Raw genomic sequence first — 27,048 nt, forward strand, 5'->3', positions numbered from 1 at the left:
CAGGCGACAACGTCTCTTGCCTCATCTATGGTGGTTTACGGATGTACAAAGTCATCGCGTTGGCGTGCACTCTGGAATTTAGTTCCTCATGACTGTAGCTATATTCAGCATCTTCTTTTTACTCCAGCAAAGTCCCAGAAAATCTCTCGATTTCTCTCTTGATCGCCACATGTCGACAACTTGGTTTCCTCGGAGATAGCTGAAACTAAAATATTCTATTAGCACAGGGATCCACACTAGCTATAACTCACTAAGTTATGTACAACACTTAACTTGGCGCAACGATGTACTTTAGGTCCATTATTACTATAAGCTTCGTCTTCTGAACACATTCATTAAGTTACGATACGCCTTAGGCTGACAAATACTAGGGCTGACTATTAAGATGATTAAATAAAGGTTAGATTTCCTCTCGCCTATCCACTTGAGATCGTGATTTCCTTCCATAATGCCCAATGGAACATTCCTAAAGCTTCTATGGCAAGAATCGGCTTTAATGAGCACGCTGACTGTCTGCGGTTTAACATTTTCCACCCGGGAGAATGCACGACTGTAATAAGCTCGCTGGATACTGCGTTGAGCTAACAATGAATTACACTGGCATTCAAGTAATGTAATGATCGTGCCCTACAAGGATTACACTAGTATTCACGTCGTCTGAACATATTCTTCTTTCCCGTAGAGAATACACGGTTCGACTTCTCGTAAGAAACAACTGTCCGACGTGCTCTTGAAAACTGTTCTGGCCGTCGTCTCGTAAAATTTCTCTTGAACTGTTCTGACGTTCTTACCCAAGAACTTCCTTCGACTTAGTTCCAGAACAATCCTAATATTTCCAGCACTTTCCTCAATTTCTATTGGCTGGTAATCGACCTGCGCCATAGCTCGTCCTTGACCGCTACGAGTGGATTTTATGAGAACATTTCTCCTCCCCTTTGTCGTCTGCCGGTGTCATGACGTAACTGCGCTCTGGTCGCCCTCGATCAGCTGTTGACCTAGTTTCGGCCGGCTCGCTCTCACACAACTGTGTCACAGCTGGTACACGCGTACTCGTAAGCAATGCTCCGTAATAAATATTCCCAGCTTTCTCAAATTAACTGAGGTACCATTTAGACGGGTACAATATTTATTTGGATCAATACTTCAATAAAGGTAAAAACTTGAATGACGCGATCGAAATAAAAAGTCCGTTAATAGAACAGTTGCCAACATTATTACGAAATCTCAAATCAGATAAAAGCAAATTCTATAAAATATTCAATCTAAATACACTCACAACTGAAACCATTTCGACAACGCAAAAAAGTCCCCCTCCACATAACACGCCAAAGCTTAACGCCCCGCCTGCAGGATCGTCCTCTACCCCCACCTCAACAACAGATAAGAATACCCTACCACATAGCACGTCAATAGCAAACGCCCCGCCCAACATCTCTTCCCCTCAACCCCCTATCCGCCCTTCACAAAAACTCTCTCATACGTACAACACAAGGAGTAGAGCCACAACAGACAATAGTCATAGTAATGCAATAAGGTCCACAAGATTCTGTAGCAGCAGACAAAGGGGTAAGTGATAATGCAACATCAACACTCGCATTACAAGCACAACATACACACAATATTACTTAAGTTCATTTCCATTTGTTCCAGATGCTTCTTCCATTCTACAAATTGAAAGAAACATAATCAGATACTCAAAATTTGGATTGAAGCCCCTTTTAACCATAACTTACATCAAAACAATCAACTTCCAACGGAGAGTCTGGCCGCTACAAACAAGAATTAAACATGTCAATATTTCCTCTGATCAAATTGCCAAACTGCAGCAGCAAGCTTCATCAAATCTAAAAGCCATTTTCCAACGAACCCAAGACTTCAATTCTAGATTATTATCAAAACTAATCACGCATAATGCAAAATTACAGTCTTTTTAAATAACACTATTTAGAGAGCACAATTCTTAACTAAAATTCTCAATACTGAAATGTTACTGTATTCTGGAAACCAACGCACTTCAGAAACTATAGCTCCACATATTAACATCCAATATTTATATTTATGACCCAAATTTTAATACCAAAATTATAGTTGAATCAATTTAATTTTATTATTGCAAACAATTTTTAGCCAAATTTTCAAATTGTAAAAACTGTGTTTTGGACGTCAATGTGTTTTAGAATTAAGAGTTACTCCATTTTAACATTGCAAATCATATTGTCATAATTTTTAATGTGTATATTATTCTTGTGTTTTAAATATTGTTATCAATGAAATTAGATTTACATTCAATGTAATGAAATTTGTAACAACAATCCAAATATGACAAACCTTGAGACAATTGTATAGGCTGATGATGCTTATGAATAAAAGCGAAACATGTCCCGGTAAATTAGTGTTGTAACATTACAACTTAACAACACAAACTGTAATTTGTATTGAAAAGGTGGATCAAAATAACCAACAAATTGTTAATATACCCTTGACAATGCCGAACGCAGTCTTCGGTGAAACGTCGGGACATTCACTCGCTCATGGACCATGGCCTACAAGCCCAGAAAACGCTGACATGATTTATCCATAATAAACTTTTAAAAACCTCTTCAATATAAACCATTTATATATTATGTCGTCTTATTGAAAATAATAGACTAATTATTGAGTTTGAAACTTTAAAACACCGGGCGAGTTGGCCGTGCGGTTAGGAGCGCGCAGCTGTGAGCTCGCATCTGGGAGATAGTGGGTTCAAACCCTACTGTCGGCAGCCCTGAAGATGGTTTTCCGTAGTTTCCCATTTTCACACCAGGCAAATGCAAATTACCACTTGCATATCACGAAAGCTTGTCTGCCACCATTTGACTGAGTCCATGCTTACATCTATAGGATTTCCCTACACTGGTTAAGACTACAAACAATTTGTGAATTCGACAAATTTCGACGTTAAACATTTAAAGTAGGACAAAATTCATAACCTATAATCAACAGTGTGCATCAGTATTGTCAATTTTATGGATGAAAAGAATAATATTCACGCAAAAACTCAGCTGTTTTGAGAGTGTATTAAGATTTCTTTTTTGCTATTTGTTTTATGTCGCACCAACACAGATAAGTCTTATGGCGACGATGGGAGAGGAAAGGCCTAGGAATGGGAAGGAAGCGTCTGTGGCCTTAATTAAGGTACAGCCCCAGCATTTGTCTGGTGTGAAAATGGGAAACCACAGAAAACCATCTTCAGGGCTGCCGACAGTGGGGTTCGAACCCACTATCTCCCGGATGCGAGTTTACAGCTGCACACTCCTAACCGCACAGCCAACTCGCCCGGTATTAAGATTTCAATTCCATATGATACAACATGTGAAAAAGTTTACGTCCAGTTGTAACAAAATGTTTTAATGTGTATACAACAAATAATTTTAAGACATTCAGCAATTCAACAGATTGTAAATGTATTTATACAGAGAATAACTAAAGGCATTGTATTTTAAATATTAGAAACGGGTGCAAAATCGCGGGGGGGGGGGGGGGGTAGGGGGGAAGGGAGGGATTTACCTCCCACCAATGATTCTATCTCAAAGGTTCCCCCTACTAAAATTTCCTGGGGGAGAGATCTTTCATTATAAAATAACGAGGAAAATGCAGAACACAAATAATTTATTACTGAAATGAATGATTTTTACTGTGCACATTTTCATAAAAACATCTGCAATAATACAAACGACTGCCAGACCTTGAGCAATAAAACAATGCAGCAGTGGCAATCCGGACCTGCAGTCTAATGTTCATGTTTCACTCTGGCAAGTCCGGCCAAAATGTAACTTACTGTACTTGAAGCTCTCCTATCTTGTCATTTCTCTAAGTAGCTCGAGCTTACACCACTCCTGTACTTCTTGAGGAGCGTATATTTCCGATAGGTAGCCAATAGGACATATTCACTTCAGGAGTGTACACGCTGACAAATTCGTTCAGTCAGCAGAGAAAGGTTCCACTATTAAAACAATAAATCAGGAGAAATCGCACGCGGTCTTGTGTTTCTTAAGAAAGGAACAGACCCTCATAAACTTCTCAGTTGATTGGAATAACTTTCTAATGTTTATCATTAGAGCCCGGATTTCCATGCAAATGCATGTTTTTAAATAAGCTAGTTACACTTCTCAAACTTTGCAAATATTCGTTTTATGGCTTAACAATTCCAAATAACCGTTCTTTTTCCCTGCATGTTTGCATGTTTTGGCCCTTTTAGGAGAAGATTAATGCATAATGCATATTTGGAAGATTTTGGATTTAATAGTGAATATTTGGATGTTTAGTATTGCATAATATGACTCTTCTTTTGACTTTGGCACATATTGTTAACTTACATGATAGTGCCTTTTCTGAATGTTAGTTTGCAGAATTTGGGACAATTTTTCCTCGTTATAGACTACAGCATGTCTATTACTGAGACGGAGAGAATGCATTCCTAGCATCCTATGTGACGGTAGCCTACATACGGTAGAGGTCCTGTAATCCAATTAACAAAACACTTTATTTTTCTTGCTTGAGTAAACAATGACATAATTAGGAAGGCCCCACGTCGATCTCTAATTCTTAGGAATAAGGTGTCCCAGTTTTACAGTTGTACGTTGCAATAAATTGAACCGTAAATTGTGCTTTACTCATTGACGGCTCATCTTTTCATCTATGTTAGACAAACAAAACTAAACTTGTATCACACTTCTGTGACGCTGCGTTACTGAGATAGCAGCTTACAAACTCTGGTTTTACATTGAACCCTCTTCCGTTCTTATCGTGGAATTTTCTACCCAGAACTCACACTCGTCACACATCTTTGTTATCGCAGCAGGCAATCGTTACCAGTTATTGAGGATATTCAAGTGTGTCTGCGATCATTGCATGGAGAAGTAGTTGCGGCAGCTAGAGATAGGATGAACAAATTAATTTGTTCAAATCCTGATTTTGAATTCGTCCAGATTATAAAAGACGTACAATTTGACCTCACTTTATCCCAAATGTCTTCATTTAAGTATGCATCTGTCACTTCTTGTGATGTAGAAAAATCATTTTCTGTGTTGAAGAATGTGCTGACAGATAAGCGGATGAGCTTAAATCAAGACAATTTGGAGAAATTATGGTAACTTTTGTACAATGTTTTGATAGTGCATATTTTTCAGTTTATTGTGCATGTTTTGCTATATGATAGTGCATGAATGCATGCATATTTTGAGATTTGATGGTGGATGGAAATCCGGGCTCTATTTATCATACTTATTATAAAAAAATTCAAACAAAAAGATTTAAAATGTACATTTTTCTGGGGGAGGGAGTAATTAACTTACAGGAGAATTTTATACCAGTTATACCAGTTATTGCCTGAAGTAAACACTAGTAATTAAGCCCTATGTTCCTTCTCCCCAGCACCATTTCTTTCTGATTATGCACCCTGTATTAGAACAAGGTTTTAAAGTTTCAAACTCAAAAAATAGTCATATTATTTTCAATAAAACAACATAATATATAAATGCTTCATATTTAAGAGGTATTTTTAAAGTTTATTATGGATAAGTTTGTTAATGGCAAATGATAAGTGTAAGTTCTAGAACAATGTTATCAATTTAACCTTGTAAGAATATTTATAGCTGAAGATGTTCAAAATATGAATGAAACATGCCCTTTGTTTTAACAATTAAGCAATAAAATAAAGATGAGATCATAATTTTATAATTGCTTTTAATTATTATTATTATTATTATTAAAGCGTCTTTATTGTGGCGAAGTTAGGGCTCCCGGCCCTTTCTTACACTTAACCACTTCATGTATATACAATGTATATTTTACATAAAATTTAAACATATGAAATCTTTACAACCTAAAGTATAACTAAAGCAACTAAAGTATCACTAACTAAACTAAGGTGAGTAAAGTATAACTAAATTATATACAGGAACACATTGCAATAAACAACCATATTAACTCTCATTCATGCATCCCATTCACACTCAAGAAAGACTGGAAGTGCTTAAAAGATGACGCTGGCAAAGGATTTTAAATTTTGTCTTAGATTTAGCTTCCCTGATGTCATTGGGGAGTTCATTCCACCAGCTCGTGGCGGAGATTGTGAATGATCTGTTGTAGGCTGCGGTTCGATGCACAGGAATTTCTAGCGTACAGCCTGACCGGGTATTGAACAGGTGCAGGGAACTAAGGTAGCGAAGGAATTCCAGAATGATAGGTAAGGAGGAGTGTTTTCAGAAAGCACTTGATACACCAAAGTAGTTGTGTGGAGTCTACGTCTGTCATTCAGTCGTAACCAAGATAATTGTGTATAGAATGGGGATACATGGGCGTATGGTTGTATGTTGAATGCATACCTGATGCATGCATTTTGGGCACGTTGCAGTCTCATGCTTTGCTCGTTATTGATATCAATAAAAACTGTATCACAGTATTCGAGAATTGGAAACAAGAGTGATTGAATGAGCTTTATTTTCAAGGACCGAGGAAATATATTTTTAAACCGCTTCAGAGGATGCAGGCTTTGATATACCTTTTGGCACACTTTCATCACATGTTGCGACCAGTTCAATGTTTCGCTTATAGCCACACCAAGATTCATAACTGTTTCACAAAATGGAATAATGGTATTGTTTAGTGCTACAGGAGGAATTTCGTATTGTTTTAAGACGTGTAAGTTTTTTGAAGTACCAATGATTATTGCTTGCGTTTTAAGAGGATTAATTTTGAGATTGTTACTCAATGCAAAATTACTTATGAGACTTAAATCAGCATTAACTTTTTCTACAGCACTCTGAATTTTATCAGTTCTTGAGTGGTAGTAGATCTGCAGATCATCAGCATAAAGATGATACTTGCAATGTGTAATCGATTTGGCAACATCGTGTAAGTAAATTGCAAACAGCAATGGTCCAAGTACAGATCCTTGGGGGACACCGAGGGGTTTGTTAAGCCACTCAGATCTGCTATTATTTACTTTGACACACTGACGGCAATTTTTGAGGTACGAACTGAAAAAGTTTATTGCCGTCTTGCTGAAATTTAATGAATCCAATTTTGAAAGTAGCAGTTGAGGAACAACAGTATCAAAAGCACTAGAAAAATCAAGTAGAACCAGTACAGTCACTTGTCGAGTGTCCATTGCCTGTCGGATATCATCAGTTACTTTCAGTAGGGCAGTCGTCGTGCTGTGTCCTTTCTTGAAACCAGATTGGTAAGGATCAAGCAGTGAGAAGTTAGTCAAGTAAGTGAGGACTTGTTCGTGTACCAAGCGTTCTAGTACTTTGGAAAGGGGTGGGAGAATGGATATAGGGTGATAATCTGATGGTAAACTAGGAGAATTCTTCTTAGGAATAGGAATGACGATACCATGCTTCCACACAGTTGGGAATACTCCCTGTACAAGGCAATGATTAAATATATGCGTCAGAATAGGTAATATGGCACCAATAATATTTTTTATGAAAGATAATGGTATGTCGTCATTACCCGGAGCATCAGACTTGAGGGAGTAAATTACACGCTTCACATCGTTCGCCCCAACTTTTTTGAAAGTGAATTTTACTTGATTTACTCGGGAATGAGCATTTATGGCGTTAATATCATCATCAGTTAGGTCATCAACTGGTTGATGATGATGATTATTATTATTATTATTATCATTATTAGGATAGTTAGCATCATAGTCATTATTGTCAGTAATATCATTATTAGTGTATGCTGCTTTCGTAAAATGAGAATTTAGATCATCAAGTGGTATACTGGGTGTCTGCATGGTCAGGCTGTGACCTATACCCATCTGATGCAAATGTTTCCATATTAGTGCTGAATTTCGTCTGTTTGTTATCTCTTGAATATATTTATACTTGCTGTTACGAATTAATTTCTTAACTTGATTTCGGAGAATATGGTAATTTTCGAAATCACTAGTGCTTTCAGTTCGCCTAAATCGCCTATACCAAGCATCACGATTTGCCATGACCGACTTAATTTCATTTGTTAGCCAAGGAGACGAAGGGTGAGAAACTCGAATTTGCTTCTTCGGAGCGTGTTTGTCATACAGTCCTAATATTAAAGAGTTCAATCTGTCAACCTTATCATCAATGTCATTAGTCAGTAGAATGTCATTCCACGGCAGTTGATATGCTTCATTTCGTATTATCTCAGTATTAAAATGCTTGAAGTCTCTTCGCATTATGTACCTGGTTTTGTACTTTGGTGCCTTGAGAGAGTAACATAAGTATATGCGATCGTGGGTCGAAATACCTGGTACAGCAAGCTGTCCATGTTTTACCACTTTCTGCGGATTGTTTGTTATAATAAGGTCAATCAGTGTGTGAGACGTGTGGTTTATTCTGTGAACATGGTTAGTCGCGTCTAGTGTTAGTATATTGTAATCCATGCCATGGAATAGGTTTTGTAAGTATGTTGATTCGTTACTTGTAACTAGGAGATTAGTATTGAAGTCACCAAGAATGATTACGTTTTCGTACAGCGGAGTTAACTTCGATAATGCCACTTCTAGGTCAGATATATGTTGTATGTCCGGCGCCTTGTATACCACTCCGATCAGTAGTTTTTGATTATTAACCAAGAGTTCAACAAACATGAATTCAGGTCGAAATGGAGTCTTAGGATCTGAGGTCATAATTATTTTACTTTTTAAGTCGCTACGGCAATATATAGCGCAACCGCCCCCTACACGATTTAAACGATCTAGGCGATGTAACGTCATGTTATTCAGCTTTACGAGATCAGATTTGAGTGACTGCTGTAACCATGTCTCTGTTACACAAATACAATGCAAGTTACTGTTACTAAATAGAGCCTGTATTTCGTCAAAGTGACAAAGAAGCGATTGTGCATTGATATGACAACACTGAAAATATTGTTGGTGGGGAGCTAACATTTCCTTAAGAATGTCTCCTGCCACAGCTGGTGAAGGGGAAGGTAAGGGTGAAGGCGGACGACAATGAAGAGGGATAGGGTCAATGACATCACGGACATGCTGTTCAGTATAAATAATTGACTCATTTACGTTAGCCATTGTCAACAGAAAAATTCAAACTACTCACCCTAGTTGTTTCATAAGCACCTCCAGAAATATTTACACAATCACTCTCACACACACTATCACATTCACATACACAAACATTATACGCTATTATATCACTCATTGTTTTTCCTAGTCAATCTCGTCACTCACATAAGGCTTATTAATTGTGCCATGCTGCTAACAAACATTTTCTATCCATTGTCTTTCAAAACAACAATGCGGCCGTCCTGTGTCCACACCCGTCGGAGTCCGAAGTGATCACGTGCCCTGTTTAGAATAGTTTTTCTGATACCTGTCAGGGATTCAGTCAGTAGAAGGCCAGTTCCTTTTAACAGCCGCTTGGCCCTCCAAACTCTGTCCCGGTCATGGTAACGCACGAACTTTATAATTATAGGGCACTTACCCGTAGCAACAACCTGAGCTGTGGTTCGTTTTAGCACTCCTAAGCGATGGCAACGATCTATATCAGACATAGTTAACTTGCCCTTCATCGTGTTGATAACGTTCTCTGCCGGCTCCTCTGGAATACCATGCAGCACTAAGCAGTTCCGCCGGCTGTACTGTTCAGCTTCATCAAGCAGTTCGGCCTGTTGTTCGAGGCGCTGTTCAGTAAATTCCAGTTTTTTGTTATGTCTTTCAGCTCACTAGACACCTTTTCTTGGAACTGGGAGAACTCAGCCTTTAGCCGCTGCAGCTCATCCGCGCGGCAGGTACAGCTTGCGACGTGTTCCAGGCGGCCTTGGAAGTCCTTCATAACATCTTCAATAGACGCTACACGATGAATAGCTTCTTTCGCGGACATACTGAATGATGCTTCAGGTCAATGACAGTTTAGTTACACTGAGAAAGTCACAAATGGCACTTGTTGGCTGTTAATCTTGCTAATTAACGAGATTTACTGGAAAGGCGTTTCACACAACAGCAGCAGTTGGCGCCATGTATTGAATAGGTGGAAATCAAAATTTTATTGTTGTCCTTTTCCCAGTGTTTGTCGGTATAAATTTTATTCGTTTTGTAGACCCATGTATTTACTGTATATTATAATTTCTTGTACATTCCTTCCAGGTGTACATTTAAAAATCTAAATTTCCAAGTTATTTACAGATGATATGACAATTATTTTGATAAAATATGGAGATTTAGGAAACATATTATGTACTACGTACACTTAGCACTCACCTTATTTAAGAGCGCTTGCTGCATTTCCATTTTCCTCTTTCGTTCGAAGAATCCAAGCTGTAAAATAGAAGATGACAGATGATTTTTTTAGTTCACTGTATTTAATTATACCGAATATTATTGACCTCACTTACAATAACTAAAACAGGTACCAGCATGACAACATTCACTGAATATTCCTCAAACTAGGAGTAACAAGACAAAAAATACAGTTTTAATCACAAAATAATATTTGAAATGATGGAATAAGTATATAAGTATATTAAACACGGTGATCATGTGGGCAGCCACCAACATTGAGGTGCACATTGTTGTACCAGACTTTTTGGAGAAAAATGTTGAAATACACAATGTCTGCATTGAATCCTCCTTGCAGACTGCTGAGTGGGATTTATGAATATAGAGTGTAGCTTGAAGGAGTCGGGATGTGCAACAGACTAACTTAGGTTAGGTATCGAGATGCAATCTGTTCCACACATTGAAAGCAACTGAACAATCAATCAGCTGTGACTGATTAATGAATGAATGAATTAATTAATTAATTCATTTCATTTACAACTAGAGATTAAGGTAACCCTCAGATAGGAAAATTACTAACCATGTTTGGTTTTAGAATGTGAAGCAATGATTTCATCTTAGTGTGGTTTTACTTCAACCAAGAAATGCAATTTTGGCTGCACCTATTATGGGCTTGTGTCTTGAGCAATACTTTGTGGAATTCTGCAAAAGACAGAAGTAATTGTCTACAAACAATGTCATATCTACCTGTTAGAGGCTACTGCATTGACTAGGTACATTGTTCAGCGATGGTTCACACAGCAATAACACAGATTTTACCATGCAGCATTTATATCAGGAATGTCCAAAAATGTAGTTATCTGTTGTAGAAAAGTTATTGAATACCTACGACTGAACAAAACATTCTTTTTCAGATTCCAATTCATTACCTGCAAACATATAATCTCGAATACCACCCGCCACCAAATAACACCTGCGCCCTTATTTTGAAAGAACAAAATAAAATAAATTGAAGTCAAAATTATTTACGATCTTTACTAACACACATCAAATGATTAGAAAATACAAATAAAAGTAAACAAACATTTCCAGAATGATATCCAACAAATTCATTCATCATCATCAGTACCAACTTCGGAACTTTCATCACCATCACCTTCCCACAAAATATCATCACTGCCATCCATAGCATTAGAAATGCTACATTTTCTGAAGCTCTTCCATATGAGGTCTCCAGGGATACAATTCCATGCTGTCAAAATACACAAATACAGCAGCTAAACTTCCGAGCGTTGAATGTGACCAGTTGGCGTCAGTGTGTGATTATCAGCCGCCATCCAGTCTGTGTGGAGCTGTTTCAAGGCTGCTTTAAATGGACGGTTCACGCAGACATCCAGCGGCTGTAGCATAGACGTCATCTCGCCCGGGATGACTGCTAGGTCGGTTTTCCCATCCTTGATATGTTTCTTCACAGCGTCTGTTCTGTGGTAACTATAACTGTAACTATCGAGAACAAGCAAGCTCTTTTGTCCCAATAATGCACCAGGGTGACGTTGCCAGACACACTTTACCCAGTTTTCCACAAGTGAACTGTCCATCCAGCCGGAGTTCTGAGATCTGGCGATAACACCAGCGGGTAGATTTTTAGGAAGCATCTTCGCTTGAGAACAATGTATGCCAGCCATTTGGTTCCATCGGTGAGAATACACAACATTACCGTACACTGTTGTTTTTCATTACCACCTGTTTTAATGGTAACACCTTTCTCACCCTTAACATTGACAGTCCTGTCCACTGGCATTTCAAAGTAAACTGGCGTCCGATCTGCATTTGGGAAAGCAAATATGCATTTTCCTTCCGCAACCGAATTATGTGACGCTGAAATGACAATAACTTCTCATCGTAGGCACCAGGAAGACACTGTGGAATTGAGATATGCCTTCGTAGGCTCAACCCAGTTCTTTCATAAAAATTACAAACCCATCCTCAGCTTGCCTTAAACCCTTCCGTTGAAAGTTCCTTTGCAATCTCTAATGCCTTTAGCTGACACATTTCAGTTGACACACCATATCCCAATTCCCGCCTTTCTGTCACATATTTATAAATTTTTTTTTCAATTCCTGGAAACTGTACACTCAGTCCATGAAAATCTCGACGATCGCCACTACATGACACATGTTAACCCTAGAATCATAAACTTTCGTCCCCCAGACTACGCACTCCTGTAGTTTCTGCGGTAATTTCCAGATGCTAATGAACTGTGCCTTCCCCCTCCATATATTCTTCCCCGGCTATCAACAATTAGTGCTGACCTTGGTTTCAAGCATAAAGGTCCAGTTGTTTGTTCACTGCGATATGACCGTCGTCTGAGAGATGAAAGTTTATGATTTGTAAAAGTATTCGTGATTTGTACATAGCTGTAAATAGTGTGAATATCAGATTTATTACAGTAATGTTTTTTGTACGTAATACGTAAGCTTAATAGGATACTGAAATGGAAAAATCTAGCGCACGATAATGAATTGATAACGGCAGTGTTTTCTGAATTAGACAGAGAACCACTCTCTTCAGGAGACATTAGTGGTAATGTATTTCGTGAATGAAATTACCCAGCCAATACATGCATCAAAGAGAAATATTATGACCGACAATTGGTTCACCTCAATTCACCTGGCTGATTCTCTGCATTGCGACCTTAACCTGACAATCATTGGAACAATGAGAAAAGACAAGCCACAGATACCACCAGAGATGAAAACAGTCAAGGGAAGAAAGCTTGGGTTCTCCATGTTTTGTTATGATGGTACAAAAACAATGGTATCCTATAAAGGAAAACCAAACAAGAATGTAATCCTCCTTTCTACATGCCATGAAGTAGGAACAATAGCAGCCAGTTGGAAAAAGACATGGCAGAAGACTACAATGGGACTAAAGGTGCCGTGGACACTTTCGATGAAATGTCAACATTGATGTCCTCTTCAAAAAAAATGAGATTGCCAATATGTATCTTTTATAGTATGATTAATACATCACTTGCCAATGGATGCATTATTTATGTGCATAAGATGGTTCAAAAAGACCAAAAGCCACTTTCAAGGCGAGAATTTTCAAAGGATATATCCAAAATGCTAATGGCTCCAAAGCTGCAAGAGAGACTTCACACACCAACTTTGAGGCGCAGCCTGAAGAGGACCATTGCTGAAATTCTGGGAAAAGATGGCATTCCTGAAGAGCCTCAATCAGGTACTGCTGAAGGAAGAAAAGTTTGTGCGTTTTGTCCATCAAAGAAAAGAAGAAAAACCCTGATTCCTTTGTAAGACATGCCAAAGCACATTTGTCTTGATCACCAGGCAAAACAGTGCATTGAATGGGCCTAATGAAGAAAAACTGACCAGAGTGTATTGTCATCACTACGTGTGGTAGTTTTAAGTTTAATATTCTGTATTTTGTGTAAAATGTTGGGTTTATGCTTATTAAAGTGCTTTTCTTTTTGGTAGTCTAACAGACGAAAGTTTATGATTCGTGTTACCCTGGAGGGACTTTATGATTCTAGGGTTAATAGCACATTTTTCTTCTTTCTCCAATTGCGAATACATGACTTGTCAATATCATATTTCCTACCGGCGGCATGATTTCCAATAATTTTGGCTTCCCGAACTACTTTCAGTTTCTCACTTGCAATAAAAGATCGCAAACGCTTTGTGGAATTCATGTTGATACTCCGAAAACATGCGTAAGATTGATGCCAAGTGGGGAAGTAGCGTATATTGAGAGTGGAGAGAGCATTGTTGCCAAGCCGCGCCGGTGGTGATACCCAATTTACACGCATTCAGAAAGATAAATTTCCCCAAATTTTAAACAGCACCCGCACCCAATTTTGGAAGCGATATTTTCGAAAAAACAGTGTGGGTGGTACTTGAGATTATACGGTACGCTGTGTCAAATGACACTGCAGATGAAAAGCTCATTCATAGTGCCACTGATGCACCCTGTGCGTCATGCCGCCCATGCACAGGAATATTATTGAAATAATTCAAATGATAATCTAAAATGCACAAGGGCACAGAAATAAACTCTGTTAACACTAACTCTACCATACTTTAACATGGACCTTGGTGGTGAACTGGGTCTTTTAGTACATTATTATACAACAGCAAAGTATAGTACATTTCCGATTTTTGTACCGTTTGAAGGTGTTGGCTATCCAAAACAAAGACATTAATCTGGAAGTACATATCTTAAGTATTTTAATTATACTAGTCTTATGAAAAACATAAAAAATGTACGAGGAAAAACTTTTACAGTAAATTTTAGTTTTACCAATAATCCTGCTCAAACAATAAACATGAATCCTTTAATATGGCTACTTAAGCCACAAATAAACACAAGTACATTAGAAATACAAAATTTACCTATTTTGGAATAGTTTGTTTTGGTATAGTAGCTTGAAAACATTGGGCTAAATAAAGTACGGGCATAGTGTTGAAAGCATTAAGCAAGAAAAGTATTACGGTATCGCGGTAATGGTTACCGATGTCCGAGCAGCCGCAAATGTGTTTATTTGATGAATATAGGTTGTAACTTAAAATCCAATAAAAGCTATTTTATTAGTCCACCTATTCAATACTGTCCACTTGTAAGTGGTTACAAATACATTTGATTACAGACACCTTCAGGATATGTTTCGCCCTTTCTATAGGGCGCCTTCAGCCTTAAATCAATCTTAAACAATTAACCTTAAATATTAAAACAAGAAGCTAGATAATTAGCCTTGTGACCTTATATGCTTAAAATTCTGGTACATTAAGTGTGACTAATTAAAAACTGTGATCACTTAGTCATTCTAAAACCATGTGTACCAAGACTAAAATTAGATCTTCATCTTATACGAACTTTTGAAGTCCTTATAGAATGTCTCTTTGAACTGTGTCGTCTTTCTCCAAATGCAGTGGTAAAAACATATGTTCCAATAAAGAATAAGTGAAATCATAAGAACAGGAACTGTGTCTTGCATAAGACGTGGTCATGCAGCTACTGTTGTCATTGGATGTGAAAGCATTTTAAACCCTCCTAGGGTAGTTGTAAAAAGAGGTGCAAACTGGAACCATTGTATAACATCATGAAGCTGAAATGCAGAATACCATGTAGTCACATAGTATGTAGGGCTCCTTGTAGAGAACATTTGATAGCCTACTGTAAGGAGAAGGAAAGGAAATCTTAAAAGCAGAAATCAAAGAGAGAGAGGGGTCTTCTTGACTAAATTAGAACGGTACATGGCGAACACATAAATCCGCGCTCTAATTTCTATTAAAGCTTTGAAAACATATGACATCATGAAGGTCTCTGATCCAGTCATGGGAAAATCAATAACCCAGCATATGTGCTCTGCACCTGTCCAGTAAACTCAACTGTCAAGCAACATCTTGACAGAAATTTGTGAATATTTAAAAAATAGAGTTATAATTATTGTCGAGCATAAACAGTCATATGCAACTTGCTTATAATGGTAATTATCTAAACGTAAAGATCACAAACCTCATCCTGATGACTGTGGGGAGTACCAGTGGCATATGCTGATATCAAGATGCTATTTGCTTTACGTCGCACTGACACAGATAGGACAGGAAAGTCCTAGGAATGGGAAGGAAGTGTCCGTGGCCTTAAGGGATCAAGATGTGGGCTACTACTAGATTTAGGTTAGCCGTTTTGATGGTTGGTTTAGTGAGCGTCAAGCCTTCAGCATTTTGAGCTGTAGCCAATAGCCAATAGAGAAGCCTGCTGAGTTGTCAAGGCTGCTTCACAAGTTACTGCCCTGGCCTCTGATACTGCCAATGCTCAACCCCTGATCAGTGGACATGGTAGGCTAAGGTTTAGCAAATGAAAGTCCGGCTTTGTGGCTAAATGGATAGAATGCTTGCCTTTAGTCCAATGGCTGCGGTTCAGTTTTCAGAATCAACCCCTTCATACTGTTAATTCCCCTGGCTTGGGGACCGGATTTTTGTGACGTATTTGCCATTCATTTTATCCTCATTAGGTTACCACAAAGCCTATACAGATGCCATACATTATTATTATTATTATTATTATTATTATTATTATTATTATTATTATTATTATTATTATTATTATTATTATTATTATTATTATTATTATTGAAAATAAAAATCCACAGCCTGTTTCCAGTCATTCAACGGGGTCAGAAATGGAATGAATGAAGCCCCCATCTAGCGGCAAGGATAGGAATTGTGCTGGCTGCCGAAGCCTGTTGCACTCCTCTAGGGCAATGATTAATGAATGGCAGGTGAAATGAAATGATGTTGGAGAGTGTTGCTGGAATGAAATATGACAGGCAAAACCGGAGTACCCAGAGAAAAACCTGTCACGCCTCTGCTTTGTCCAGCACAAATTTCACATGGAGTGACCAGGATTTGAACCACAGAACTCAGCGATGAGAGGCTGGCATGCTGCCATCTGAGCCACAGAGGCTTAAATTATTATTATTAAATAAAAATGTTGAATTTTACAGCGGTTGTACCCAACCTCCACTGGTTAATTAGCTCCCTCGGGAGATCAGTGGTGGTGTCCGACCCATGATCACGGGTTTGATTCCAACCAACAAAAGAGAACACTAAATCTGAAAGATTGCATTTCATTTTAGCAGATCTGCCAATAAAAAGAAAACTATATTGCTCCTATAACAGCAGCCCTGCAGTGTCTTCCTACAAGGATGTAGAAGTAAATGGGAGTGGAATACCAGCACTCTGTTATTTGTGTAATTAAGTCAAAAGTGTCCAGCTCCATGGCTAGATGGTTAGCGTGCTGGCCTTTGGTCACTGAGATCCTGGGTTCGAATCCCGGCAGGATCAGGAATTTTAACCATCATTGCTTAATTTTATTGGCACGGGGGCTGGGTGTATGTGTTGTATTCATCATAATTTCATTCTCATAATTACACGCAGGTCGCCTACAGGAGTCAGAAGTGTATACGATGAGTAGCGCATGGTTGATAGTTAGCAGTCACGATCTGACGGTCTGATGGACTGAAGCCTAGCACACCTATCACCCCAGGCCCTGCTCCTTTCTGATATACCAGGCAAGTTGGCCGTGCAGTTAGGGGCGTGCAGTTGTGAGCTTGCAAACTATATGAAAGAGAAAACATATTAAGTTGCTTCTTATTCAATATAATTCTGTTACCATATGTTTTGTTCTTCAGATACCGAGCTCGATAGCTGCAGTCGCTTAAGTGCGGCCAGTATCCAGTATTTGGGAGATAGTAGGTTCGAATCCCACTGTCGGCAGCCTTGAAGATTGTTTTCCATGGTTTCCCATTTTCACATCAGGCAAATATTGGGGCTGTACCTTAATTAAGGCTACGGCCGCTTCCTTCCCATTCCTAGGCCCCTCCTATCCCATCGTTGTCATAAAACCTATCTGTGTCTGTGCGACGTAAAGCAAGTAGCAAAATAGACTTTCCGATATACAGCAGCAAGCAGCGTGTGATGGGTCGAGGGGAGAGAGTCTGGGCTGCAATATCAGCCCCCAATGCCTTGCTCTCAGAAATACATGCAACGTTTTTTCTCATTCCATTCAAGTTTTGTAAATGGAAGAATGTGTCAAATGTTTACATTATAATGTGCTTTAGACTTTCATCAATCTCAACTGAGGTTTGGGCTTCACTGATAGCCTTGGTAGCCCTCATTATATGCCACTGAGGAATACCAGGGACAGATCTTCAGGGAGTATGAACTGTAGGGATGTTTCATGCAAGGCGACCTATTGTCAACCACTCTGTTTAACCTCTCTCTGGAGAGAATACCATTGAACCCAGGGGAAAAATTCTGAGGTACTTGGTCTCCATGATGTTATCCAGCTTGGGAGAAGTGCAAGCTACCTGATGGAAGCTCTGCAGCCCAAGAGTGAGGGATCACAACGTCTGGGCCTCCGGGTCAACAAGGACAAAACCAAGTATATGGTAAACACTAAAGACAAAGCAAGATTTTACTGCATGTGAGATCTGGAATGTGCAGGTGACACCTATGAGAGGGTGGCAGTTGAGAACAGATGTTACTTCACCTTCCAGAACTTCCAGGACTTCAACACTATCCAGAAGATTGAAACTCACCATATACTGGGTTATAATCCATCCAGTGGTTCTGATGCATGCAGGATGTGGGCCCTAAACTAGCACAATAAGAACTATCGATGGGTGTAGAAGAGAAAGATCTTGGAGAAGATCTTTTGCATGATTCACGATCAAGGAGAGTGATGCATGGGGACCAATTTAGAAGTCTACTATATGCTTGTACGGTGACCTTGAGATTGTTGCAGAGGCCAAGAACAGGAGACTTTCGTACCTTGAGCACATCATAAGGATGGATCAGGACTGAGCAACAAAGAAGACTTTTGACCAACATCCTGGAAGCCAACGAAGGTAGGGGAGACCAAAGACAAGATGGCTGGATGTCTCAAGAGATCTGGAGGTGTTAGAGGGATCTGGGAGGAGAAGGAAAGCTCTGGATCGAAAAAAAATGGGCAATTACTATCGGAGAGGCTAGGGTCCTTCATAGGCTGTAGCACCTGGAGAGTGACTGAGTTTAGCTTTTACATATATCCTGTACATTGAGTGGCCAAAAGTCATGGGAAGACACTGAATGTGATGTTAATAACAAATTGCTCCTCCGTGAGCCCTGAAAATGGCAGCAATACAATGAGGCATCGACTCTACAAGGTGTTAGAATCATTCTGGAGGGATATGGACCCACGCATCTTGCACTGCTACCTACAATTGGTCTTGAGTAGTTGGTGCGGGATTCATGGAGCATACATCAGCATTCACAGAATCCAATAAATGCTCGACGGGATTAAGATCAGGGGATCTGGAGGGCCAATCCATGGTCTTAACTTCACTGGAGTGCTCCTCCAACCACCTGTGTGCCACCACAGAGGGCTGACATGGCGCATTGTCCTGTGGAAACATGGCATCTCCATCAGGGTACTCTAAGGCCAGAAACGGATGCAGATGGTCTGAAAGAATGTCCACATAATGTGCACCTGTCAGCGATTCCTGTAGATGGACAATGGGGCCTATTTGCGACCATGAGAACACCGCCTAGACCAGGACTGAGCCACCTCCCGCATGGACACAACCTTGTTGACACCCAAAATCCATAGCTTCGTGGGGCATACACCACGCTCTCATGAGTCCATAAGTTAGAACCAGGATTCAGCAGATCATACCATATGCCGCTACTGTTCCATGGTCCATTGCCAATGTTGAGGTGTCAGCAATGGGACATGAGTTGGTCATTGGCTGGTGAAGCCCATACAGTGCTGTTGCCTCCTTACAGTACTGGTGGAAATGGACTCCAGACTCCCAACATTGAACTGGGTGGTGATATTGACTCACAGTAGCCCATCGAGAACCCAGTATGGTTTGGCGGAGGTGACGTGATGTCCATTCGTTAAACACCTGTGGTCTTACCGTGTGGCAGTTTATGTGGGTGATAACATACTCTCTGCAATATTGAAGATCCACTCTTGAAACTGTTGACCTCAGAAACCCAAATTCGCATGTAATCTCTGCAATGCAATGACCCATGGGCCATGCGCCAATTATCATCCCACTTTCAAAGTCGGTTAACTTATAATGTGTTGCCATCTTCAAGACACTGGTGTCTGTGACAGACTGCTGAGCTGCACCACAGCTAGCCACAAAGCTGAGGAGTCATACACAGAACATTTTCTAATGGGGCACCCCTTCACGTGACTTTTGGCCACTCATTGTACAACAGTAAGCTTCCATACCCAAAGTTCTCATTGCATGTACCAGTTCATATTAAATTTGAGAATATTATTTTGCATATTTTGACATTTTATATTGCATATCTGATGGTGATGGTGATTATTGTTTTAAGAGGAAGTACAACTCAGCAAACAAATATCCTCTATTAACAATAATCAGATAGAAAAAAATGGAAGGTATCTGACACTTAAAAAATGAAGGTGTGGACCAAAGAAAGACAAGGGCTATGAAGGGCATGAAAATGAAAGACTCCCTAGGCCTCCATACGCATTACAGTCGGGATCAGTATAGAAGAAGAGTTGACCAAGGGAGGTCGGATAGGATAGATGAAAGTGAGGAGCCTGTCACTAGTAAGTGAAAGCAATGCAAGGACTCAGCTCAGGACCCCACGGTCACCAGCCCATGCTCCCACTTTAACCTTATAACCAGTAAACATTGTGATTGCGACATATTTCCATGTAGCTCTACTGCTAAAGTCGCGATCGCGACGCATCTTGCCAATGAATTGATCAGATATTATATGCCACTTTAAAGAGGAAAATGTGTTTATAATTATAACACATCAGTAAAGTAATTTAGAATCATGGAGAAGATTGTTGTGCTTGCCTACCACATGTTTCCATGACATTTGCATCTAAAATGAGTGAATTGTCATGAAGCAGTAAAATTTCTGACTGTATTAGATTGAGAAAGCGAAGAAGATAGTGATGTCGTTCAGGAAGAAGGAAATGATGATTCTGACATCAGCTGGTACACTCCTCAGAAAAGAAATGCGCTGTTCACCTGCAGAAAAAAATCATGCAGCCACTTCTGGTGCCCAGGGTGTAATTTTGATGTCCATCAACACTGCTATCATAAATTAGAAGAGTACTGGAGACCCATGAAGGCAGGAAGAAAGAGAAGCCACCCTGAAGATCCTGAGTATGAGGCCAACTTATCTTATCTTATTATTCAGTCCTTTTTTATTTCTCTTATCTTTACAGCAGTTCAGGATAGTGAAAAATGTATATACTACTACTACTACTACTCAAATGTTTTCATTCCTCCTCTGAAGGGGGAGCCGGGCCTCTTAGATGGTAACGCCGTCTCTCAGGCCGGGAGATGTGTTACGGTGAAGCAGATGCACGGAGAAGGTGAGGGGGTTGGCGGCCATGGTCTATAGTAGGAACTGTCCCGGCATTCGCCTTAGTGCAGGAGAATAGAAAACCACGGAAAACCAATCTCAGGACAGCGGACAGTTAGGGCCAGCGATGAGGTCCAGCTCTGTTCTGTCTCCCGAATGCAGAGGCGTAGAGCCATGGTAGCACCACGACCACCCCTACTCTGCTCAGTTAGCCAGTCAAAGTGCAAAGTTGTTGGACCACGGACCACCCATGGCCACTTGAGGGCCAAGACCCACTCTGCATCCACTGACCAAAAAATGTATATATTCTTGATCAGCATAAGATGGTGCACACTTTTTATATAATATAACAGTGATAAAACTATTTTTAGTTACCCTTGTGTTTCCCAGAGCTTTATGTACTATTTAAACATTTTTCTTTTGTGTGAAATATCTCATTAATACACCCTTAAAACACTAAATTGATGAGTTTTATTTCTTAATATATTTTTCTCTATATTTTTCTGAATAAAATGACATGTAACACTTAATTATTATTCAACTACCGGTATTTTCTTTTTTGTGATTTTGTGAAAAGTTGCTTGCAAAACTCCCAGAAATGGTTAGCAAATTGGAGATAATGTATATTCAGTGGTTGCAGGGTTAGTTGCCTTTGGGGCCCCTTTTAGTTCCCTCTTACAAGACATATGGGATATCTTGTGTGTTATTCTACCAGCCCCCCACCCATAGAGGTATAGTGAAAATCTGCAAACATATTTTGTGATTTTTAGTGCATATATTTCTCAACACTCTTTGTAAGTTATGGAGCTTCTTGTATTGTAGATCAGTTCAGTTACCTTATACAGTATGAAGCAGATAAGTAGCAGCAGCAGCAGTCCTCCCAAAACTGCACCTACAATTGTCCAAATGTCAACACGGTGCTCCTCCTTCCACTGGAATACCGTACTCACAGATTCTATCAGCAGCCTGTTGAAAGAGAAACATGTTGATTAACATGATGTAGTGAGAGAGCATAAGTATTTGTTGTGTGCAGTAAAAGCCAAGAACTCTTTGGAACTTGTAATACTCTCTATTTAACAAGCGAGTATTCACAATTTTTTAAGTTATAAATTAGTGAGCATGTAAAGATTTTTATAAATTATTTGAGTTATTATGTACTAAATCTTTTTTCTCCCTGCTGCAATATTAAAGAATTCTAATGAAAAAGAAGCAACAATCCAGGAGTGAGGTAAGGCTCTAGTGTGTCCCTTCTCCTTTTTCAATGTTTATATAGAACAAAAGGTAAAGGAAATCAAAGAAGAATTTGGAAAGTGTTATGTCGAACCCGAAAATCTACCTGATAAAATGGAATTTGTCTGATAGTTACACAGGCGTTGACTTTTATTATTTTCCACAAACTAAAAACTTTATTTACATCATTCTTTTTTATCTTTCAAAACCAACTGTTCTCAAAACCAAAGAGTACAAAATATGATGGGTGCATTTCATTTAGTCTCTGAATGTAACAGAAAGGGAATCACAATCCAAGGAGAGGAAATCAAAACTCTAAGATTTGACAATGATATTGTAATTTTATCTGAGTCTGTAGAGGATGTGGATAAATTGCTCGATGGTATGGAAGAGTCTTGGAGAAAGAGTACAAGATGAACATAAATAAATCCAAAATGAGAGTAATGGAGTGCTCTCGAATGACATCAAGTGATGCAGGAACTATTAGATTAGGAAATGAAGCCTTAAAAGGAAGTAAATGGATACTGTTACTTGGGTAGTAGAATAACTAATCATAGCAGAAGTAAGTAAGACATAAAACACAGACTAGTACAAGCAAGGGAGGCCTAAGAAAAAAGAATTGCTCACTTTGAACATTGATATAGGAATTAGAAAGATGATTTTGAAGACTTTTGTCTGGTATGTGACATTGTATGGAAGTGTATCATGGACAATAACTAGCACAGAAAGAGAAGAGAAGCTTTTGAAATGTGGTGTTACAGAAGAATGCTGAAAGTGAGATGGGTAGTTTGAATGATACGTAGAGGACAGAGTTTTGGCATATTTGCATGTTTCATTTGCTTCAAGATATAATATGCTCATAAGAAATAAAGGCGATTCATAGCATTTGAAATCGAATGGCTGAGTTTTATGTTTGTCCAACCCTTGTCCCGTTTCCCTACGGGGTCGGGTATGAGGTGAGATGAATTTGTCATGGCGGTTTTTTATGACCGGATGCCCTTCCTGACGTCAACCTCATCAGAGGAGTTAATGAGAGATGAAATGAATGACGTGATATATGATAGTAGGGAGAGAGTGAAACCCGGTGCCGGCACATAGCCTACTCCTGTCGAATAGCACCAAGGGGTCTGCTCAAGGCTTAACGTCCCCATCCGACGGACGAATCACCATCAACAGCGTCATATGCCCTCACTCCATTTGAGCACTGCGGAGAGGTTTGGAATTTAATCCAGGCTTTTGGCACGTAATCTAGTGATTAGAAATTGTATACCACCACCTCCCCTACCCTGCCGGCCAACATTCTGATGGTGAAAATTTTTTCGACCAACGGGACTCGAACCGGCTAACCTCGGTGTTAGACCGTTTTTAGACTTCAGTGCCTTAACGATCATGGCCACCAGGCGGGCTGAATGGCTGAGTTTTATAGTGCATGTAAATGCATATATACATAATATGAGCATGTAAATGCATAATTCCAGTTTTTATTAGTGTTTTGTATAAAACAAAAGATATACTGTATATTAATATTCTAATCAGTATAACAATGTAAAGAAATAAATGCCATTTGCCACCAGAAGCCTGGTGACTTGACTTGACTCTTTAAGATTTTAAGGATAAGTCATTGTTTTTTAATGTTAAGAATAACATGTGTTTATTATTATTATTATTATTATTATTATTATTATTATTATTATTATTATTATTATTATTATTATTATATTTGTTACGGAGCTTTCCGTGGTAGGTAGAGGTGAAAGAAGGTGTGGGTGTGAATAGGTCTCCAGCTACGAAAGTAAAATTAATTTAAAATTTAACAAGGTTATATTTTCTTTTCAAAATAAGGAGATAACAAGCATGGCAGGTACAAAGTAGCAAGTCAAAAGGGTAGTTACAATATTTACAGGATTTGGGCTTCGCGCCCTGACTTCACAATGCTTGGGCAATCAGCTCAGTTTTACCCCAAACACAAGTTTCAACAGAGGGGCAGAAAACCCCATTCATGCCTAGGAGCCCTTGCTCCAAATTACACTGAAAAGCCTCCACGAGGCATACAACACTCAATTTTCAAAAGGAGCCACTCGCTCTCAACTCTAAGCCTCTCCCAGGCCACACCAAACTCCACCTTCAAGTTGTCCTCACTGGACATAGACACAGGGGTAAAATACCCAACCTACTGAGGTCTATTAAATGAAAAGAAGGTTGATTACATGACCTCCAAAATAACAATTTGAGAGGAGGCGATCTGCACTCCTAATACACTTTGTTTTTAAAACCTACTTGGCACTAGGCCATTAATACAAGGGCTAATCCCATACTACAGAGGTGACTTCAGAAAAGAACAATTTACATTATATTAACGAAGAATAGGTTGAGAAAAATAAGTTCACCTCAAAACATTATGATTGGGATCTCGAGAGGGTTAAGCACTCTCTATCCCGATATGCAGTTCAAAAGATGAAATAGATACAAGTTTCTTTACATTTTAAGGAGGGTTACATAATGGAAAAAGCTTCGGACCCGCCCCGAGAGTTAAACTGCTGAGCAAGCAAGAAAATAAGTAATTAATCGGCCATTACCTTGTTGTTGACCGCCGCCGAAGAAAGAGGCGCTACCCGCCCCCTGCTATGTACTTTACACACTGAAAGATGGAACAGAAGTGGCCCAGAGACCCTAAAATCAGCAGTTTATATACTCTCGCGGAAGGTTCTAGGCGTTAGGGGAATGAAAACACCCGCCCACAATCACTTTATTGGAGAAAAAAGAGAAACCCCTACACAAGATGAAGAAGAAACACATTATTGGTGGAAAATTAATTTCAGAAATTCGGGATTGGCTAGATTTAAAACAAGGGGAAAGAAAGGGGTAATATTGCCAACTTAACCAATGACTGAAAGAAATTTAACAAAGAACAAACTTTTGAAATAAAATTTTCTCCAAAGAACAGTTCTTTTTCTTCGCACTAGGGTGCACTATTGTAGTTCTTCAGTAGTGTCCTCTAGAAGAGAAAGTTCACACTTCTTACTTCAAGCAAAACAAAAACACATCAAAAATGACACAGTTCTAAAACTCCAAAATTTACAGGTAGTGACATCTTCTGAGAAAGTAGAAAATTAATACCGTCAATCAAGTTCAGACTTCCTCCAGCAGAGGAGTTTCAACTGGCGCACCTTTTGAATTAGCGGCGTGGAGGTGTACCGCCCGGTACAGACCTCCCCCCCCAAAAGTTCCTCCAGGGGTGACACATGAAATTTGTTTGAAAACAAGGTCCAAGTTTTGATGTAGATATGGATATTGATTGCCGAAAAATTTATAAGATTTTCTTAATGTGGTTTGATTCAGTTTCAAAATTTTTGTTGTAACAGGAGAAGTTAAGTTTTTAAGGTTGTAGAAGTTGAATTGAGAAGGAAAACTTTAGTTTTAACATCGAGGAAAAATTTTCTAAGTCCACCAGATTTTGTTGTTGATTTCCCAAGTGTAGTCATCTCTTATAGTAACTGTCCATGTAGTTGATGTTGATTAAGTTGGATGGCCAGACCGGCCGTTGCAGCTTGCGTCCAAAGGAGGCCGCTCGGACCCCTCAAGTACCCTGAGATACCGCTCGCCCGCACTATGAGGGGAGCAGAGGTGTTGAAACACGCCGCGCCCGCGGTGAAGATATACAGGCTGCAGGCAAGTAGCAGGTCGTGTGCCGCACATCAGCCTTGGCCGGGAGGAGAGCTCCGGCTCGCCGTGCACATGTCGTCTTCGCTGGGGTCGAGGGGGCCCATCCTCAAGCCCAGTCGCGGCACGGCGCCGCGCGGCTGCGGGGGCACTGAAACATTAAAGCTACGCGGCAGAATATTGTTGGACCATCATCTTTTGAGGGCACAGGCTTGGTGGAGAGGTTGAGGGGCCAGCGGCGTGCAGATATCCATGGCATTTAATATGAGCAAGCCACAGTGTGTATAGCAGGAGACGGGAGCGTGGTAATGGCCGTGGTAAGGACAGAATGGCAGTTTAACGGAGCGGGGAGAGTTTACAAAAATGCTTAAATATAGAAAATATTATAGAAGGGGCAGAATGCCTTAAAAGAGAAACTCAAAAAAAATATAACCTTCATATTCCTTTCACGATTATATGAAGCAAGTTGACACAAAATTTACACTGGTTTCACCTGTGACAGGTGAACCCTAAATATCCTCTCGGTGGCTGGATTACTTAATAACAACGTAACCGGCGTAAGAAAATCGAGAATGATACAAGGCCCATGAAATCTGGGGGCAAGCTTGCCCGCGGGAACAAAGTTCTTGACCATAACTTGGTCACCTACCTTCAAAGGGGTGGGTCTCCGTCCACGATCATACCTTTCCCTAACCTTTTCATGAGACACTTTAAGATTGGCTTTAGCCTTCTTCCAAAGATCTTTAATGATGTCTGGATCTATTGTCTCGGGTAGAATGTCACTCAGAGACCAGAGGTTAGAGAGCGGCGTGTTGGGAACAAACTTGAACATCAAAGAGGCTGGAGTAAATTTATGTGATTCATGAACCGCCGAATTCAAAGCAAAAGCTAACCAATGCAGGGACGTATCCCACCTGGAATGATCTTCATGATGATAGGCAATAAGCGCGGACCTGAGATTACGGTTAACCC

At 39.6% G+C, this 27,048-nt stretch overlaps 1 protein-coding gene across 1 annotated transcript in view; it reads right to left on the reverse strand.

Annotated features, from left to right (window-relative positions):
- LOC136872322 (integrin alpha-PS3) overlaps positions 1–27,048 on the reverse strand; it is a 238,851-nt gene that overhangs the window by 16,698 nt on the left and 195,105 nt on the right. Inside the window, exons 15-16 of the mRNA XM_067146136.2 lie at positions 22,023–22,152; positions 10,244–10,300 (exon numbers count right to left, since the gene is read on the reverse strand). Of these exons, the coding sequence (XP_067002237.2) occupies positions 10,244–10,300; positions 22,023–22,152 (187 nt within the window). The remainder of the gene's footprint in view (positions 1–10,243; positions 10,301–22,022; positions 22,153–27,048) is intronic.

This window comes from Anabrus simplex, chromosome 4 (assembly GCF_040414725.1).
Source record: "Anabrus simplex isolate iqAnaSimp1 chromosome 4, ASM4041472v1, whole genome shotgun sequence".
NCBI lineage: Eukaryota > Metazoa > Arthropoda > Insecta > Orthoptera > Tettigoniidae > Anabrus > Anabrus simplex.